At 40.3% G+C, this 20275-nt stretch overlaps 1 protein-coding gene across 1 annotated transcript; it reads left to right on the forward strand.

Annotated features, from left to right (window-relative positions):
• Positions 1 to 495: 495 nt before the first annotated feature.
• On the forward strand, positions 496 to 15071 carry LOC128355933 (rho GTPase-activating protein 40). Its single transcript, XM_053316322.1, has 15 exons — positions 496 to 644; positions 2967 to 3184; positions 4362 to 4582; positions 5165 to 5243; positions 6130 to 6278; positions 7380 to 7545; positions 8204 to 8295; positions 8814 to 8891; positions 10085 to 10244; positions 11223 to 11305; positions 12794 to 13000; positions 13217 to 13360; positions 13667 to 13818; positions 14236 to 14291; positions 14965 to 15071. The coding sequence occupies exons 1-15, from the start codon at positions 496 to 498 to the stop codon at positions 15069 to 15071; spliced, it is 2061 nt and encodes a 686-aa protein (XP_053172297.1).
• The last annotated feature ends 5204 nt before the right edge of the window (positions 15072 to 20275 follow it).

The following is a 20275-nucleotide window of genomic DNA, read 5'->3' on the forward strand; positions in this document are numbered from 1 at the left end:
GCTAAAAGGCCAATAAAAGCTGGAGATAGCTGTCACGTGTTTGACTAGAGGGTCATTTTTGACTTCCATTAGACTCATTCAGCACAAAGCAGGTCATTGAAGTGTCTCAGTCAATGTGTTTTTAAGTGGTGTGTTGACGTGTAGCAGGTATTAAATTCCTGTTTGAACCAGAGAGGAAGTTGATGGCCATCAGGCATGCAGGCAGGGTGTGTCGCGACGAGGGAGGGGACAGGTGTGAATGATTGTGTTGATGTTCGGAGAGCCTTCGGTCCCTCCCACATTCCAGCTCCAGCTCCACTCAGCTCACAAACACGCCAGTCATGCCCCGTGCCTCGGTAAAGACTTCAGAGCATCACTTCCTGTCACCACACAGAGAAACTGGAGCAGCGGACAGATTTACAACACACTCACACACTGTTTAACCACCAGGAGTGGATAAAGCTAGGGGGTTTTGTGCTGGACTGTAATTCCTGGATTCTTTTGAGTTTTGTGGATATGGGAGGCAGAGAGGAGGTAATGGTGAGCAGTCTCGGGTCCACCATGCAGTTTCCCCGCGCCAGGCTGAACCGTTTCAGGCTCCGTCCAGCACATAGCCCAGCGAGGATCAGGCACCTGAAGCCACCCACCCTCACAAAAAAAACCAGGTAAGGTGTAATGAGAGAGAGCTGGAGGTGGATGAGCAGGACCAGATCCATAAATGTTGTAGTGAAAGATAGTGCATTAAAGTGGTGGTAAAGTGAAATGCGACATCATTACATAAACATTCAAAGTCCTGCAGTCGTGGTCAGTGTAGATTATGTGCTCCTGACTCTATTTTGACATTTTTCTAACATCTAAAACCTGACATAATCTATAAAACTGCTACAAAAACCTTTTATGGTTAAAGAACTCTGTGCTGCTGTGATCCTGTGATACCTGCAGACCCTCTCATCCATCAAGCTTCATGTATTTTATCCATAGGAGTAACCGGTTGTGAACATCTGTTTGTGTGAGGGTGGGATATGATGAGCCAGATGTTGTGTGAGAGTGGGTGTCTTTTTATCTACATATGCAATATACAGTACATGTGTACATGTGTGTGCTAAGAATATACCAGTACCACATCCTCGCCCCCAGTACAGAGCCCAGTACTGAAACATGGCTAATGAAATACTGGAGCACAGTTTCTTGTATTAACTTAAAAATCTACACGGAGCTGATGCATAATTCATTTCACTTTGCAAACTGTAAGTCGTTTGTACACCCATATTATGTTCGATCAAATTTTAATTGCACTGTTAAAAGGTTTCTAAAAAAAAATTTTGTTGCAATCTTACAGGACAAAGACTAAAACACTATTTAAACTGGATCCATCTAGAGCTGCAACAACAGCTGATTAATCATTGAGTCAATTGACAGAAAATTAGTTAACAACCGTTTTGATAGTTGATTAATTGTCTCAGTCATTCATTAAACAAACAAGTTAAACATTTAGTGCTGACAGCTTCCCAGATAGGAGGATTTGCTGCACTCTCTGTACGGACTAAACAAACAGTCTTAGTAATTAGAAAGAAAACAAATACTTAATTAATTAAGACAATAATTGTTAGTTGGCAATTGTTAGATGTGACTACATCCACTGCATTGGATCTGTGCATCATGTCTTGGAGGGCATTTTCTATTTGGTTTAGTTATTTCACGGCTGTGATGTGATACGCTGAGACACGATGTCTTTCCAAGGAGTCAATTTTGGGGAAAAGCTTCAAAAACAGAAGATCAGACTGACTGACGCTGTCACGTTACATTGCATTACTACTTCTCTGTACATTGGAATGTAACCACGCTGGTTTAAACAGCAGTAAATCAATTACCTGTTTTAATGAAGAACAATTGACAGTTTTGAAAAATGTGAAGACTTAAGCAGTAAGTCCTATATTTTCACTTAACTGTTGTTTCAGTCACATTTGCTGGCATTATTTCTTAGTTTATTATTATTACTCTGGAGACATAATAATGAAAAAAACTTCTTCTAGTGCAGCATTTGTCTTTCCACAGAAACACAATCTTCGGTTTCTCTATTGCTGTTAGAAAAGAAACTTTCACTTAATTAAGTATCAATTGAAACTCAAAGCTCCAGCTCACAGCACGTTTCTTATGACAAACATCTTAATAAGCTCCTCAAATAACAGCTGAAAGAATGATGAGTATTTTTGGCTGTGATACATCGTGTAACCATCCTTTGTGTTGCCCCTCTGCATTCATTTTGGCTTCATAAGCCATTTGGCATTCTCCAGAGATACACGACTCTGGCTAAGATATCTCATAAGATTTGCTGACTGTCAGGAATGTGACTGAACTGTAGTGCACACCGATGGAGTGAGTCAGCTGACCACTTCCTGTGTCTGAAACCACGAGTCACATTTTAGTGCTGGAGGCTGCAAGAGTGTCTGCCAGCTGAGTGTGTCCCATTGTTGTTAATGAACAGAGCCCTCCGTTGTTTCGAGTATGTCCCTCATAGGAAAAGCAGGCTGTGTTTTCCCTGCTTGTGTTATAAAAAGGAAACTGAGAGCAGATGACTTATGATCACCTTTTCTTTGAGTTGTTCATCGCATGTTTCATCCTCTATTGTTAGAGGGTTACATTCACTGGTCTGTTGCAGTGGATGGAGGGGTGTAACCCTCAGGAAAACAGATCTGCAGTGACATCTAGTGGATCTGCAGGGTACTTTGCCTTCAGGCCACATTTCACAAGAACAATAGAGACCCCCCTTTGTGTCCGCTCTCGCCATCTCCTCTCCTCAGTCCGGCCCTCCCTTCATCCCGCTCCTTTTGTCTCTCCATCTCTCTGGGCTCTCCTGGCTGATTCATCCTCCCAGTGCCGCCTCAGTCTCCACCCTTCCTCCTGTGTTTGTATGTGTCTTTGTGTTTCTACTCGTTTGTTTGCATGCACGCGTGTGATTTCTTTACGTGTGTATATGTTTGTGCCAGAGACCCCAGCCCCACCGAGATGAGCGTGGAGCCCTGGACCAGCCCGCAGGACCAGGCAGCCGCTGAACACAGCACGCACGCAGCGTCTTCCCAGGATCAGGAGCAGCACCCCGACAAACTCTGCCTGGACTCATTCTGGAGTGAGGTAGAGACCATCCGACAGGGGAGTGGCTACGCAGACCTCGACTGCAGCAGGAGAGATTCTAGACAGTCAGAAGGTAAATACTGCAAATCCAGCACCGATAGATTCAGAATAGATAAGAATAAACCGCTTAAAAAGGTGTCATGAATGTAATGAATTTATGTGATTCAATTAGCAATATTGATTTTTAACAAAGCTGCTACTGTGATCCTCCATGAAATGATGCGTTTGCCATGGCAACATATCAGATTTCTCTCATGCAGCAAAGTAGCGCTCATCACCATGACAACGCTATCAAACACTCCATCAAACACTTGAGCCAAATAGCCATTCGTGAATGCTGACTTGATGGGAATGCCTTTTTATTATGATCATTCAAATGATGTGATTGCGTTAATTATTCCCTTTAATAGATCTCTTTGATGTTATGTTAAACAGACTGATTGTTTTTGAGCAAACCCTCTGAAGTCTGTATTTTGGTGCAGAACTGTGTGTAATGAAGCCTCATCATTATTTTGAGAGGGTAAACTATTTTATGTTCTTTGTCTAAAAAAATCACTAACTATTGTATTTAGTAACCAAAAGCCCGTTTGCACCAGCTCTTACTAACCTGAAACTTAGTTATGATGTAAGTGTTAACTAAGAGGGGAGAGTTACACATCACTTAGTTACACCACATAAACTTACATCAACAATCTTACACAGAGATTAGCAGCTAAGCATCACACCCAGTAACTGACATGTGTAAATGTTGCATAGCTGACAGAAGTAGCTGACAAAGCCAACATTAGCTTGTTAATACATGACTCATTCAGGGTGACAAGCAAAAGAGATAATATGAAATATCATCAACACCTATCGCTTGATAAAATACTGTTTAATAATGATATAAACTATTTTTAAATACATTTCACAAAAATAATACAAAATGTTAATACCACTAACATTTTGTTAAATGACCTAATTACATCAGCCTGATTAGCAGAAGCGGATATTTCCCACTCACTCTAAAATTTACTTCTAAATATTATTAACTTTAAATCACACATATCCCTCCATGTGTACATACACCCCCATTTGCAAATTTCCATTTTATGACTTTTCTGGAACTGGAAAAATTTCCTAGTTTTCCAGTAGGTGCTTTCAGGCAGGGTGCCTAAAAATTGCATTTCACGCACATCTGCTGTTATCATTATGTATTTACATGTGGCCTGTTTGGATCTTACAGTGTCTGTTGTATGTGTGTGTCTCAGAGGGTGAACAGGAGGAGCAGTGGCTGGCTGATGCCGGTTTGTCGAACCTCATCAGCGAGGACAGCGAGGATGTAGACAATGCAGTGCTGCTGTCTACTTTGACACGGACTCAGGCTGAGGCTGTCCAGCGTCGATTGGATTCTTACACATTGTCCCTCCGCAAGAGGAACAAACCAGCACCCCGCGACGTTCGCGACATCTTCAACTCCCCCATCTCTCAGGTCAGGACTTTGAAATAGTTTAAAACTTTTTTTAAGTATTAAACTCCTTGAATCCCTGCCAGTCTATGAGAGGCTGTCATGTAACAGACTACATCCTCGGACATCCTGGTGGAGGGTGGCAAGGACATTGTTTTATTGATTATCAATAGAGTAAAAAAATGAATTCAACTAAAAATAGATGCATTTAAGGATTATTGTTTTGCTATTACAGAAGTTTCCAACAAGCAGAGCCCACTATAAAAATGCTGAGGTTCCCTGGTGACTGTCAGGACTCTCTATTGTTCCAGTGTGTTCCCCTGTCTTGTTTCATGCAGGCAGGCTGACCTGTGACAATAAAAGCAAATCACATGTAAAGGCCATGCTTTGTCCTCGCTGTCTGTCTGAGCAGCCTTGACAGAGAAATAGAGACACTGTTCCTCAGATTTTTATCAGTCTGTTATCAGTGTATAGACTCTGTGTAATGTCCATGTGCTCAGCAGACACAACACACTTTCACATCATTTGTATTCCCAGTGGTGGAGAAAATATGAAAGGACTGCTCTTGACAGAAAGTATTGACAATAAATGCTTTTCTTTCACCAGACCCTTCTGCCTGAGTCTCAGCGTAGTGAAGACCTTGCCCAAAACAGTATGGCATCGGTTGCCAAATCTCCACTATCAGGTAAGAGCTTGATAATAAAGTTACCTCATTATAAGAAAATAACTAAAGGGAATAACAAACAGCTGGAAGTGCACTTGTTTTGATAATCAATTCAGAACGAGACTTAAAAAAGCCCTCTGTTTGATTTGAATAAGGAAACAGGTGAACTTCCTTGTCTGTATCATCTTACAAATTACACACAGGTTCAACTACAAATGAACTGTCTTAAAGATCTTTAGAAAACATACCTGACAAAGTCAGGTGAGCAGCAGATTTGTGAGGACCTGATGAGGGATAATCTGTCGGGATCAGGTCACGGCTCTGTTATCTGTCTTCTAATTGGTTCAGATAAATCCCTGAGCAACTCCTCATCTCTCCTCTCTGCTGCTGGAGAAGGACCTTGTCCTCACAGTGCTCAGTTCACTCGCCAAATCTCAGTATGTTGTGAATAATGTCAAGGTTAACAGAAAAACTGTTAACTGTTCTTACAGTGCTTTTTCTGCCTCTTTTTGCTAACTGTTAATTAATTTGTAATTTAGTTGTTGTATTATGTTTTAGGAATGAAAATAGAGTTGTTATCTGACTGCACACAAGGAAACAGTGTATATATGTACATCTTAGACACTTGGCTAATACCGAAACTGAGTGTAATACTGTTACAGAGCAGACAGTTCTGCATGTTGACTCCTAAATGCAACAAGTCCCACTAAAGGAAGATAGATGAGAGATAACATTTATGTGAGAATTTCCTCATAATTGTGGAGAGTTTGTTCTTGTTTTTTCTTTCTGTTCATCATGGCGTGCAGATTCACATGTGTTTTATCTGATGCATTCCTACAGTGTACTTCCTTAAAATGAACTAACATCTTGGTGTATGTGTGTTTGTTTGTCTGTGTTTGTCAATCAGCTGTGACCCCAGAGCATCAGCGATGCGCTCCAAAGGAAGAGTTCTTCATCACCGATGTGGCTTACTGTGAACAGGCTGTCATCTTCCTCAAACAGGCCAAACTACCACAGAACAACAGCCAACGCAAGAAAGAGGATGGCACCCTGCCTGTAAGCACCTTCAGGAAGTTTTAAAATGCTATTTCAATGAGGGATTTTGAGGGGACTTTTTTTAATGTTCCAGTGAAGTCAAAAGGAAGAAACAAAGAAGAAGAATATACTGACGTGTCTCTCATTCATGACTTTTGGTTGTGAAAGTATATTCCTTCCTTTACCAATCTAAAGTCTATTTGCAGATTTAAAAAGAATCACATAGTTTTATGGAAAGGCAAGATACCTACGTACATGATTAATAAGCACACCGATTCATATTTTGGCTTGTGCAACAGGATGGAGTTACATTTTTGTTGATAGTATTTTTCAGCCTTTGTCAGTGATGGCTGTGACAAATAATTGACAGGGTGAAAAGTTTTGCATGTTTTTGTTTGACCTTTACAGACGTAAAATGCAAAATTAAGATATCATTAGTTTGGCTAATAAACAATCTGAGGGGTTTAAATTGAAACTTTTGTTACATTTTTAACCCTATTATGTCTATTTTGCTAAAAGTAGTTATAACCCTTTACCTTAAACTTTGTCTGCAGGCAAAGTTAGAAGTGCATCTCTTGTTGATTGTGTGATTTATGTTGTGTTGAAACCTAATGAAAAATACAATTAGTGGCAACAGATCAGAGAAAAATCAGACCCTTCAGCTGGCACCTTCAGCTAAATTTATGCGCATTTCTTTCTCAATTTGGTCTAAAATATTTAGTGTTTTTGGTTCAGACTACGTTTGAGTTTAGAGGTTTATGTAGAGCTTTTAATACACACTTTCACACACAAATATTATTATAAGGCAATTCTAATCAGTTCTTCACAGTTGGTTCAGATATGTAACAAGATTAAGCAGAATAAAGCAATGAAGGAATTATGTCAGAACAAAAGGAGAGTTAGATTCTCCAGTAGATTTATTTTTCTATTTGAGTCTAAATGAGTTGCTTTGGGCAAAGAGAAGAATTAGTGGGTTTGATTTTTTTAGGTTTACTGAAAGACACGTCAGTATTTCTCTCTCACTCTTCTATTTTTTTTCACTCCCTCTTCACCTCCACTATCTAACTCTCAACTCCACTTCCTCCTCTCCTCTTTTCCTTCTCTCCACTCTCACCTTCTCAGCGGGTGATCTGCCCCAAGTGCCGTCTAGGAGTGACTCGTATCCAAGATCTCTCCCACGCTGACATGAAGAAGGTGCGTCAGCTGGCTCTCATCGACATGACGGCGCTGTGCGACCTCTTAGAGCTGGAGGTCAAAAGGCACAAAACCAGCAAGAGAAAAATCCCAGGTATGGCACCACCCGCATACAAATGTTCTGGGTGGCATGCACTCAGAAAAAAGATAAACAAATACTCAAGATGAATATCTTTTTTTGGGAAATAACATTTTAAGTATGTGTAGTTTACATTTTTTGTGCCTCACTGTAAGCCAATCAAATCAAAGAAAAACAAGGGCTCAAACTGGCACCTGACTGGTTGACTCCACATTAACTGTTTCTCTCCTGCCTGAAAAATTAAGAACATCCAACTTTAGTTTATTCTTTATTATTTTCATTAAGACTCTCATGTGATTTATCACTTTCATGAGGAATTACAAGATGGGCGAACATGTTGTGAATTTAAATGTGCTCCTGCCTCTTTAAAAATCACTTACACAGAACATGATTCTGTAAAGAAAATAGCACTGAAAACTACAATAGCAGAAGGTGACATACTCTTAACGTACTAAATGAATCAGTCATAATTTATCCTTTCAGTTTTGGTTAGCAGCTATAATTTGGCTCACCGCAATAACTGCGTCAGCATGCTCATACACACAAATACGCAAATAATGACATGGAAATATGCATGCAGGAACAAACACAATGTAGGAGAATGTCTGCCACATCATGTTTAATATGAATTAGAGAAAGGTGGACAACTAAGTGAAACGCTGGTCTTTGACAGAGAGCACACTCTTCGGGGTGCCACTGGCCGCACTGCTGGAGAACGACCAGAAAGTGAGGCCCAACACATCGACTCCTCTCTTCCTGCAGGCGGTGAGTCATTTTTTTTGTGTATGTAGAAATTACCTTAACGGACACTTTCCCTGTAATGACTGAACAAATGAAGTATGTGTGGAAGATAATGGAAAACCCTTTCATACAAAGTGGTTTCCTTTTCTTTCCTAACTTAAGGTGGGCTCAAAGTGTTAAATCACCTAAACAGCCTCACAGGTCATTTGAGCCCTTGAAAGTGCTGAAAATGTGATCTAGTTGTTATTCAGCACAGGTCTGTCACAAGATGACAATTTGCATCTTTTTGACCATATTTTGCTCAACATCTGTTCTGCAGTTTTTTGCCTTTGTTGAACTCATAAACCACATCTTCAGATAGAACAAATGAAATAACCTTGATGTCCTCTGTATGTGAAATGCTTTGACCACACCCTGTATGTAGCAGCAGTTACTGAGAATAACCAGCAGAGGTGAGCAAGAGATTCTTATCTACAGAGGCCTGACTCTTTGCCAATGTGTCTCTCTCTCCTTTCTCTCTCTCTCTCTCTGTCGCTCTGCAGTTGTTGACGTTTTTGGAGAAGAAAGGAGTTGATTCGGAGGGGATCCTGCGGGTTCCAGGGTCACAGTCCAGAATAAAGGTACAGCGTCTAGTTCCACAATTATTATAGTGACACAATGCTGGCATGGCACCAAATTATTGTATTTAATTTCCCGTTTTCTTTATCCTGTGTGTCCACTGTCTCAAGAGAAAAAAGTGTCATGACCAAAACGGCAGCCAAAGTATTCACACTTTAAAATGTCAGATGGTTGTGAGAAAAATCAACCAGCTGAGTTTAACTACAGCTGACATTTAGGCCTTATGAAACTAAATCAATAAGTTTGTTCAGCTGCTGCTGTCAGATACATCTTATGATACTGTATACATAGGTACAGTAGCTGGTGAATCAATTAAACCAAACCACCAGAAGAGGGCACAATTTAGCACTGATGAGGGAGAAAATCTGAGAGGTGGAAATATTAATCAAATACTTGCCAGTGGATAAATGTAGACAAGAGTGATCGCTTAGGAAAAATGAACTGAACTTCATATTTTGACACTAATTTTAATTTTTTTTTAACTTTATGTTGGTATTCTACTATAATGTTATGTCTAGTTCCCCAAACTAATAACATTAAATGGATATATATATATATAGATATTTGAATAAAAGTCACAGTACTGTGGTTGTACCATCAGCATATTCTGCCATTTTAACTTGTGAGCAGACCACAACATACACAAATAGAGGCAGTAATGAATGGAAGTCAATGTACTTAATCCAAAACTCACAATCCTGCCTTGACAAATTAGCATTTTATACGACATAAGAAAGGTATGAATGTCTCTGTCAGCAACAAGCTGTTAAATGATTATTCAAAGAATCAGTAACACAAGATAATACTAAAAATGCTTTTATACTCTTACATACATGTCAAGTATTTAGTTGTATCCAGGTGGGCTATATGTGTGCAAAAAGAAGCTCATACAAATCTGAAATCAGCCCTTTTATAGTACCTGTGTGTGAATATGCACAGACACTTGTCAGCTTTGTGACTGAGAAACAGCTCTGCTTATTAAGACTTGTAAGAGCATAATAACTGTCACTGAAAATACAACATTTATGACCACTGAAAACTTTGACTGACTGATGTCAACATGACTGATCTTCATGAGCAAACAAACTCCACCCAAACAGAACAGACCTTTTGAGTATTAATGATACTGTAATAAATATACTGAAACATGTTAATTTAACTGTTCTGAACGTTTCTCTTCATTCTTTGTTCTCAGATGTTACAGCAGAACTTAGAGAGCAACTTCTACGCAGGGCACATCAGCTGGGATGACGTGAGTCCAAACGACGCTGCTGCTCTGCTCAAGAAGTTCATCCGGGAGCTTCCTGCTCCTCTGCTCACCGCCGAGTACCTCAACACCTTCAGCGCCGTCAGAGGTCAGTGGACAAAGACCTGATGTGGATACACTACTGAATGACTGTTATTGGTTTCACTTTCAGCTTTTAACATGTGATGAACATCAGCAGCCGTAGCAAATTAAAAGATCCTAATAATCCCAATTTGTTATGTTGTTGTAATTCAATGTATGCAGAATTTCCAATCTAATTAGATGAATACTGAGTAAGCATTGAACGGGATGTGCAAACAAAGTTATGTCACATTTACACACCCACTATTGGTCAAGTATTTGGGTGAGGCTAATATCAAGAGAGACCTGACACGTCTGTCATTAATATTAAACCTGAGACCTATGAGGTTCAGGACTGCTCCTCTATAGTTAGAGTCATTGAAGTGATGATGGTGGTGTATTAGATCATCTCTAAGGGTCTTATATCTGGTAAACTTTAATATAATTACCATATAAAACAGGCACACAACAATTCCTCTTTTCCATGCAGCTCAGCGGGGTTCACATCATAATTACCTAAAGTCTCTTTACCCTGATGACAGCGCTGTGTGACGCTTATCTTTTCTGCTCCGGCTGAGAAATCAACATTAAGATGAACAAGTTGATAGCCTTTAAAGAGGCGTCGCTGCAGTGCCACAAATACATGCACAGTGACAGAGAAGTGTAAAAGATCAGCTGTTTCCATATTAGTTTCACCTTATTAAAAAATGTATTGATGTTAATATAATCTGATTGATGACTCTCTGATCTGTAGTTGGTGAGGAAAATCAGTGAGCTCTGTGCAAAGTGATGAACGACATGCGACCACAGAGACATAAGCTAACAAATCTAATGGCCACCTGTCATAAAGCCATTCATCTTTAGATATCCCATTATTCTTAGCCAAACACAGAGGAAATGAAGTGTGTGTCTGTCTGTCTGAGTGTATGTGTGTGTGTGTGTGTGTGTGTGTCTTTGTGAGTTCAACCTGTCTTACCTTTGCTCATTTGTCCCTGCCCTCCTCTAGACATCACAGAGCTGAAGCAGAAACTCCACATGTTAAACCTGCTCATCCTGCTGCTACCTGAGCCCAACAGGAGTACACTGAAGGTAGAGACAAAACCCAAACTACACACACATACACACACACACAAAGACACACACACACAAACACACACACATTCCACCACAATGAATAATGCATTTCATGAAGTGGAGACGGAAATATTGCATCATGCTCTGAGATATTAAAGTTTCATTTAAGCAGATTTAGAATAGGTTGATATTTATGTGAATGAATCAGATTTTTTTAAACATCAACATCAAGTCAACCTTAAATCAGGTTAAAGGAACAGTTCAACATTTTGGGAAATATGCTTATTTGTTTTCTAGTGGAAAGAGTTAGATGAGAAGATTGACAGCACTCTCTTAAATGCTACCACCACTTCCACTAACTTATTGGAGTATCCATTGGTTGCCAGGCAACTGCTCCCAGCCAAGAAGTAGTGCCGAAAAAAGCCACCCTCCCCCTGTGAAACAGCAAATTTTATACCTCAGATTGTGTACAGACTAAATGATTACATTTAAAAAAGATATAACATGTTAATTAGTGAGTGTTAGAGGTGCTCGTAAGCAGATTTCCAGTCTTTATGCTAAGCTAAGCTAACTGGCTGTTAACTTCAGCTTCATTGTACAATATGAGAGGGCTATCAATCTTCAATCTTAAATCTCCACCAGAAAGCACGTTTTCCAAAATCAAATCAAATGATTTTTTAACAAAGCCAGCTTTCTAGTGGAGACCCCAGCTTTAGTAACATTTTTCACCAGCAGTAATCCAGTTTATTTTGTGAATCTTATTGTAGTTCTTGTGTTATCTGTATAACTAAGGATTTGGTCAAAAGGCAGAACATTTTTTGGAAAATTGCATAGTCATTACTTTTGAAACAATGTAAAAACACTGCACGACTTTAACATGATTCATGATTGATGGCGGAGGTGTAAAATTGGGCTATGATGAGAATTTTTCACCTCAGTCCTACACGCTCCTCTTGTGCTTGTCTGAAATTCATCCCATTTTACACCTCCATAAAACGGGACAGACAAGCACTGTTTCATAATGCATTACTATATTGTTCTGCTCTTAATCCACATTTTAAACACTCTGCTCTGTTATATAACTGCTTGCATTAACCATGACTCACTTTGACCGACACAAGTGTGCAGTCAGCTCGGCTCTGCTTATAGCATCCAGAAGCATGAAACCCACCTGAACTAATTACTTTGACTCCAGTGGAGGCAGCTGAAACTTACTGTGCACTAACATGCTTCTCAGTCAAGGTGTTAGGGATAATTCAGTCACTGTGATAATTCACTTTACCCCATTTTGTGCTTCAGTATAAGTGGCCTCTCAAACAAACTTGGTGCAGAGATTTGCACATTACTCAGCTCAAAGTGAAACTGTCATTCAACTACAGTATACAACTGTGGAAGCTCAACCTCTATTCTACATCCAATTTGATAAAAAAATTACAAAAATGGTGGAAATGCATTTGATTTAATTTCTCTGTACATGTGTCTCTCCACCTCTGTGTCCTTCAGGCCCTCCTCGAGTTCCTCAGTAAGGTGGTTTCCAGAGAGAAGAGGAACAGGATGAACCTGTGGGCTGTAGCAACCATCATGGCTCCCAACCTCTTCCTCCACAAGGCCGTTCCCAGCAGACTGACAGAGGGGGCAGAAAAAGGACATGCAGAGAAGGCAGCTGATGTTATGAGACTCCTCATCCGCTACCAGGACCTGCTCTGGACGGTAGGTGATCGAGACGGCTCTTGGTTTAACAAAACATTAAATCCAATAGTTGGAATATTTAGAAGCTATTATACTATATGTTCTCCCCATGTTAAATGTGCTCTACTCACCCAAAAACTGACATTGGAATGCAATGTCAGTCACAAGCAATTTAATTCATATTTCTTTCCACAAAAATACAGATTGTAAATGTTGCTCATTTTCTTCTCTCTTCAGATCCCTAATTTCCTCATGGGTCAGGTTCGTAAGCTGAACGAGAACAGTAACCGTCGTTACCAGTTCTATGATCGCCGCATCAAGAACCTGCTGAGGAAGATCCACACAGACAGCCGGGAAAAACCTGATAAAAACACCTCCGAGGTCAGCTGCTTTAATACTACTCTGCTTCATAAACGTTCTGTCCACAGGGGAAAAAAACAAATGTCTGATTTTGGAAACAATAAAATTAACAGGATTAATAGTTGCAGCCATCATTTAATACACCAAATTTCTTGTAATATCTTTTGTTTTTGTGGAACAAAACTTAATCCTGTATCGACATTAAAGATATGCTCTCATATACATTAGATTTAATGGGCTGTATTGTGAGGAAACTCCATTGTGTCACTGCAGTTGGATCCAAAATTGACATGATGATCAATCTTAAACTCTTTTTGTATCCTGCAGCCGTGCCGTACAGTGAAGATCCACGTCGGGGATCTGATGAGCAGCACCATGGAGTTCCAACTAAATGTAAACTCCAGAGTGTCAGACCTGCTCGCCCAGTTTCATCGCCAGTTCCTCCGCAGCCCGGACAACGGAAAGGGCAAAATGCGAAGGTACAGCGCTGCACAGAACTTAATGACCGGATGCTGACCCCGGCCTCCTTCTCATGTTAATGCCTTGTGCACTTATCGTATTTAGCCAGGAATTAAATTAATTGCACTGTGTTTCTATAACTGAGTGCAGAGGCCCAGAAGTATAAATCAGATCAGGACTGATTTGAATCTGACTTCCAGTAGATTGGTCACACAGTAACAATATTTAACAAAGTGTGTATCTGCTTAGATTTCCAAAAATATAATATAATCATATAATACCAAGCAGTTAATGTGAGTTTACGTTACTTTTAAAACAGTGGCATAATTTTTGTCACAGTATTCCCTTTATGAGACATGAGAATGAGACATTATGTGCTTTATTCACCTTTATGGAAAACAGAATATAATGCATTGGTGTTGTGTGTCTTTCCATAGAAATGGTTCTGTGGCCTTCCCAGACTGTTCCCTGTATGAGGTCGGAGGAAATATCGGTAAGTGAACGAGGCTGCATCATTTTCTCTGATCAGGACAGCGCTAACATTTGCATGTCTTCATGCTCACTGAACTGATGAGGGAAGCAAGGGCTTATGTAACGAAGTATGCAAGCACCAAAGAGACCCGAGCAGTGCATCTGCAGTTATCAGAGCAGACAAATGCTTATTACACACATGTCTGCGCTCTCACAGGAGAGCTGACACACTCAACAGTACAGTAAGAGTTGACTGAAAACTTGTTCAGTCAGCTCAACTTTGTGAGGGAAAACTTCTGAACCTGCATGTTAGTACCCAAGATTAATGACCTATGTTTATATTTTGATATAAAGACAGGCCATGAATTGAGTCTACAGCTTAAATAAATAATTGATTGATCGAACAGTTAATCGACATAAAATAACTGGTTGCTATATTTAGTTAATGAGATCATTTTTCCAGGAAAAAAGTCACAAAAGTTATAGATTGTATTTACGGATTTTCTCTCTTTTCTGGAATTGAAGAGGGAGTATTTTCAGGATTTTAACTGTTGGTCGGACAAAATTGTTAATCGTGACAATAAACCGCAGATGAATCAAAAATGAAAGTCATTGTTCATTGCAGTCCTAATTAATTCATAAAATGAACCCTAAATCTAAATGAGCAGCTAAGCGTGTCTTTGTGTTTCCTGCAGGTGAGCACTGCCTGGATCCAGACACACACCTTCTCGATTTGTACAACAGCAACTCTGGAGGAGAGTGGGTCATCAAACTGAAACCCAATGGTGGCAGAGGGCTGTGACATGGGGGTGTGGAAGGAAGGACGGGTGGATGGACAGATCTGGAAACAGGTCACTGACGTAGGACAAATGCAGAGCCTTAAAAAAATGTGGTGCTCTCTTCCTCATCCTCTTCATCATCAGAGCAACAAGGGAGAAGGAGACAGATGAACAGATGGAGGAAGCAGAAGCAGATCTGCCAGGAGCAGATTCTAAAAAAAGTCTATGATCACATGGACACACGTTGCCCTCATCCTCTCCCCTTCTACCTTTCTGTTTCTGTCTTTCTGTCCATCCCTTTCCCTTCTCTTTTCACTTTCTCTCCATCATTTCTCTCCTGCATTACTGCAGGACGGCAATGCTGCAAGCGAAGCCGCTGACGTGACTCATTACTTCCGACAGAGAACCTGCTGCATAGAAAAGAGGCGAGAGTGAGTGGCTGGGCGGTTTGTTTCGCCGTAGTTTCTCTTGAGCGATCATCTCCAGCTATGAGCGAGCAGATGGGGATGCAGAGCACCTCTGGCTATGGAGAGCCCAAGTCCCCCCCTCCCTCCCACAACCACCCTCCCATTCTATTTCCCAAGCTGGCCTCAGTTCCACAAAACTCAGTCAGGCTATGTATTTTCCCAAAAAGCTGAAATATGAATGAATATATGAGGGTTATTCTGTCCATATTCTAAGCTTAACTACTCATTTGAATACTTTATTATTTTATTCAAGAAAACAACAGCTTCAGTCAGCATAACGTCCATTTAGATTTCAACTTCAATCTCTGGAAATTGTTTTTCCAGCAACCATTTTCAAACATTCAACAATGGCAGCTACAGAGGTTTTGAAAGTGTAGACAGACTTATGTGAGCTGTGGATGCTGAATGTTAATCAGTCCGTCAGTTGGACTTTAGATGGAATAATTGTAAATACTAGAAAGCATCCCTCTGTGTAATTATCTCCTCTCATCCGCCCACTCCTCTGTGACAATGTTACTTTCCCTGTCTGAAGCCGTCTGATGTGTATGTAAAAGGCCAAGTAGAAACACAGTTAGCTGAAATCAGACGGTCTTCTGGAGAAATCAAAAAATGTAATCCTCTACCCTGAGTATGAGAACCAGGATTCTTGATTAACAAATCAAAAATTTACTGGAGAAAGTCAACTGTAACTCCTGATGTTAAAGTGAATGTTAACACATTGACTGTAGCAGATACTTATTTAGCTCAGAGTGTGGACAGAAAACCTTCATATGACATTCTTTTTTTTTTCAAGAATACTGATTAGAAACAGGAGAAAATACATTGAAAATCCAAGGCTGGTGGAACAGAAGTTCCCCCTGGAGACTTGATCTCTCTTTAAACACAAAGTTAGTGACCGATCAATCAATTAATCAACTCACTGATCGTTCTCAGTTGATTTTTCTTTCTCCTACTTGCATCCAGTGATCATTAAGCAGGTCAGACATTTAAACAAGGATGAAATTCTTCTACGTTGGCTCCTTTCTTCATCCGTGCCATTCAATGAGGGAAAGAAAGAGACCCTGATCAACTGATATCACCTTATCTGTGAAACCCTGCGATCTCCTGGGCCTTATAAAAGGACCCTGACCCTGTACAGGACTGTGCACAAAGAGACTTATTTCTTGTTTTTTGGACACCGGAGGATTCTATGTCACAACCTCAAGAACAGTCGTCGTACCTCTAAAGGGAGTTGTTGAGGACACGCAGTGAAGCTGGTCTTCAGTTCTCATTTTTAACACGTGAATGGAACCGAAAAGTGCTGAAGCGATTCTGGGGGTGACCCGGGACTATTATTTATATGAATGTGATACCGTCATTGCTTCTGTGTTTGACGAGTGTTGTGTAGGATAGAGACTGTAGGATCATGTGGATGTGCTGCGCTCGGTGTAACAGTATCTTGTGTGAAGTCGCCCATACTCAGTGTTTTTGTACATATTTCTTCATGCTCTGATGTTTTTTTGTTTTGTGTTTTTTTTTTTTTTTTTTTGACGGATCTCTTTTCGTCTGTTCCTCCATAAGATAAATGTCACGTGTAAATATTGCCCATTCATACACTCTGCTGTGAAAAGGCATCGACATCACTGCGAGAGTCTGGCTTGTTGTGATGGTGTCGCCACTCAGAGCTGCTCCAAACGCACGCAAAGCAGCAAATGAATGTGTTTAACACGTTGTACCGATCGTCAGATGTTGAATCATTTACTCCTCGCCATTGGAGCCATGTTGGGTGCTCCGCGGCCATTTTGTGGGAAGCGCCTCACACACTCCGCTCGATAGACGGGAATAATGACAGCCGGTCGGCACCAACATCCATCAACACCCTCTGCTCCATCTCTGTCACCCCCCTATAATGAACCATAATGGTGCTGCGGTGCATGCATCAGGAACACACCGAGGAATCACATTTCTCTGATAAAGGAGGAGGTAATAAATGGCTGTTATAATTTCTGCTGCCCTGAACACAACGACGGCAGCGGGAGTGTACGTGTGTGTGTGTGTGTGTGTGTGTGTGTGTGTGTGTGCGTGCATGCATGTGTGTGACGATTACACATTACACAAGTCCAATTGGCCTGTCCCAGGGTCCAGGCCACAGTTCAGTGCCTCGGCACAAAGCGAGCTGATGAAACTGCCTTCTGCTGACAATCAGGAGAACTAGGTCACCTCTGAAGCAGCATCCCAGAGGGCACGCAGTGTGAGCCCAAACACCCGGGGAGCAGCGCACATGGACACGTATTGACTAAACACATATGACACACACGGACATGATGTGGCGTCACCAAAACGGGGGCCACACGTTGACACTACACCAGTTCTGTATGGACTCAGTTTGTGTTTGTATATATGTGAATGTGTTTGTGTACGTGGAGTGAAGAGGAAGCTTCCTCTGGGGTAAAGATACAGAAGATATCTCTGAAACAGTGTTATCTTTATTATTACCCAGGGAGTCCTGATCCTGCTGTGATCAGTGTGGCAGTGGACCTTTTATTGTCTTCATCACTAAAACAATGTCAAACTTTTATCACAGTGAAGATTTTTTTTTTTTTAAGACGTCTGTTTGCGGACGTCAGAATGTATATTTATGCCCTTTACACAAGTCATTGTTTTTAATACTCCTGTGAAAATAACTTAGGTTTTGCTGTAGCAAGAACAACTTTTGAAAAATGCTTTTTTTTTGTCAATAAATGTGAATCTAATGTTGTGTTTAACATGATTTATTTTTTTAATATGGGGTAAATGGGTGTGGTGGAAAAGATGGTATCAATGGAAGCAACATTCATCATTCATATAAATCTACAGATGCATCAGCTCTGTATTCACATAGAGAAGCATACACACACACACACACACACACACACACTCACACACACTAACAGAAACAGAGAAAATGTGTAGTGAAGTATTGGTTCATTCTGCCACTGTAATCAATAGAGAGATTAACCTTGTAATGTGTGCGAGTCGAGAGGCCAGCACTGCTCAGTTCCTTGATTAATCATCGCCACCACTCCTGGAAAAACCATTCGCAGCTAACTGCCTCATCAGCTTTGATTATTCAAGGTCTTGGCGTGTCCGAACGAGCATCTGAAAGACAAAAGGAACAAAAACTGATGAATCATACAGCACTCATTCATTCATTCATTATTTTTTTATTATTTCACAAAATTAAGAATTTAGAGCAGCACATTTTAGACTTTAAGATGTTCACCATATGGGGGATTAATTATGGTTGTGAATGTATTGGAGTCTTCCAAAATGATTTCTGGTTCCATGGTTTAATATTTTCCTCAGACTAAAGACTGGTTCATTTTAAAGGAGGTTTGTGAGATGTTGATTGATGATTTTCAGCATCATTTTCTAACATTAATATATAGCCCTTGGATGTAAAATAATTAATATAGTTCACATATTTTGACAACTACTTACACATTCTCTCTCAGTAAAAACAAGGACATTTATGTTTTGTCAGAGCTCTCATCAAATCTCCAATACTTTCACATACATCACACCTTATTCTTTTTTTTCAGTGTTTGCTTCTTTTCTCAGCTTCATTCACTCATCTCTGATAACAACAAATAAAATAAAAAAATCACTAAGCAAACTGAGCTGCACCCCCCAGACAGAGCAGCAGCAGCAGCAGCCAGCCTGCCAGACGCAGGCCCCTTTGGCCCTCTGCAGATCTAAATGACTGTAATCAGTGGATGAATAGCAATCAGCAGCCTTGTATGAGCTCCTGGCAGCACGCCTGACCCCCGGCTCTCTCCACCAATCACACTGCTGCGTCCCATTCACAACTAATCACGGTGTGCACTCGGAGCACACCACTTCCCTCACATTTGAAGGAGGAAGCACTCTTCTGCTTCTTTTGTCTCTTGTGCCGGGTTGACCAGGGTCGAGCAGATTTATGAGGGATGACAGTGTTCCATGAAGCTTTTTTCTTTTCTGCGCTCTCACACGGTGGCAGCCACAGTTCCCCTCCTGGCAAGCGACTGCAGACTCACTTTGCACAAAAGTTAAAGTTTCACATTCAAATTTAGTCTCTAATCTCTGCTGATAATGATGCGTTCAAGTGAGGCAGGAAACGGATGGAAAGAGCATGCTCAGCTAATAATTTGACAGACTTACAGGACGCCAGTGAAGTGAGCATTGATGGAAATAATTTGAGTGAATGAAGAGTTTGTGCTAAAAGTAAAAACTCAAAGACTTGATTACCAGTCTGTGTTATACTGATGTCAGAGTATAATTCACTGGGAACCAGTAGCTGCATGTGCTCTGTGTTATTCCTGGGAATATGGAGGCTTAAAAGGGCTGAGATGGAGTTTTTATTTTTACATGTAGGCTACAAATTACACATAATGGGTTTCAAATTGGATTTTATAGGCTTATCTTTATTTATTCATTAATTTCAGCAATGTTACTGATAAAAAGAAACAAGATTTACAGTGTGAATTAGTGAGCTTTAGATGTGCTGAAGAGAAGGTTTTTGTTAGCTACAGCGACAACAATTAGTCGATTAGCTGCCAACTATTAAATTAATTGTCAACTATTTTGATAATCTATTATCCATCATTTTCAATAAGAAAATCTCCAAATACTATGATTACAGTTTGTCAAAGGTGATTCTTTTCTGGCTTCTTTAGTAAGTAATTTTTTCACCTTTTTTCTGACATTTCACCAAACTATTAATTACCTGATAAAATAATTGTCAGATTAATCAATAATGAAAA

The sequence above is a fragment of the Scomber japonicus genome, chromosome 3, assembly GCF_027409825.1.
Source record: "Scomber japonicus isolate fScoJap1 chromosome 3, fScoJap1.pri, whole genome shotgun sequence".
In the NCBI taxonomy this organism is placed as follows: Eukaryota; Metazoa; Chordata; class Actinopteri; order Scombriformes; family Scombridae; genus Scomber; species Scomber japonicus.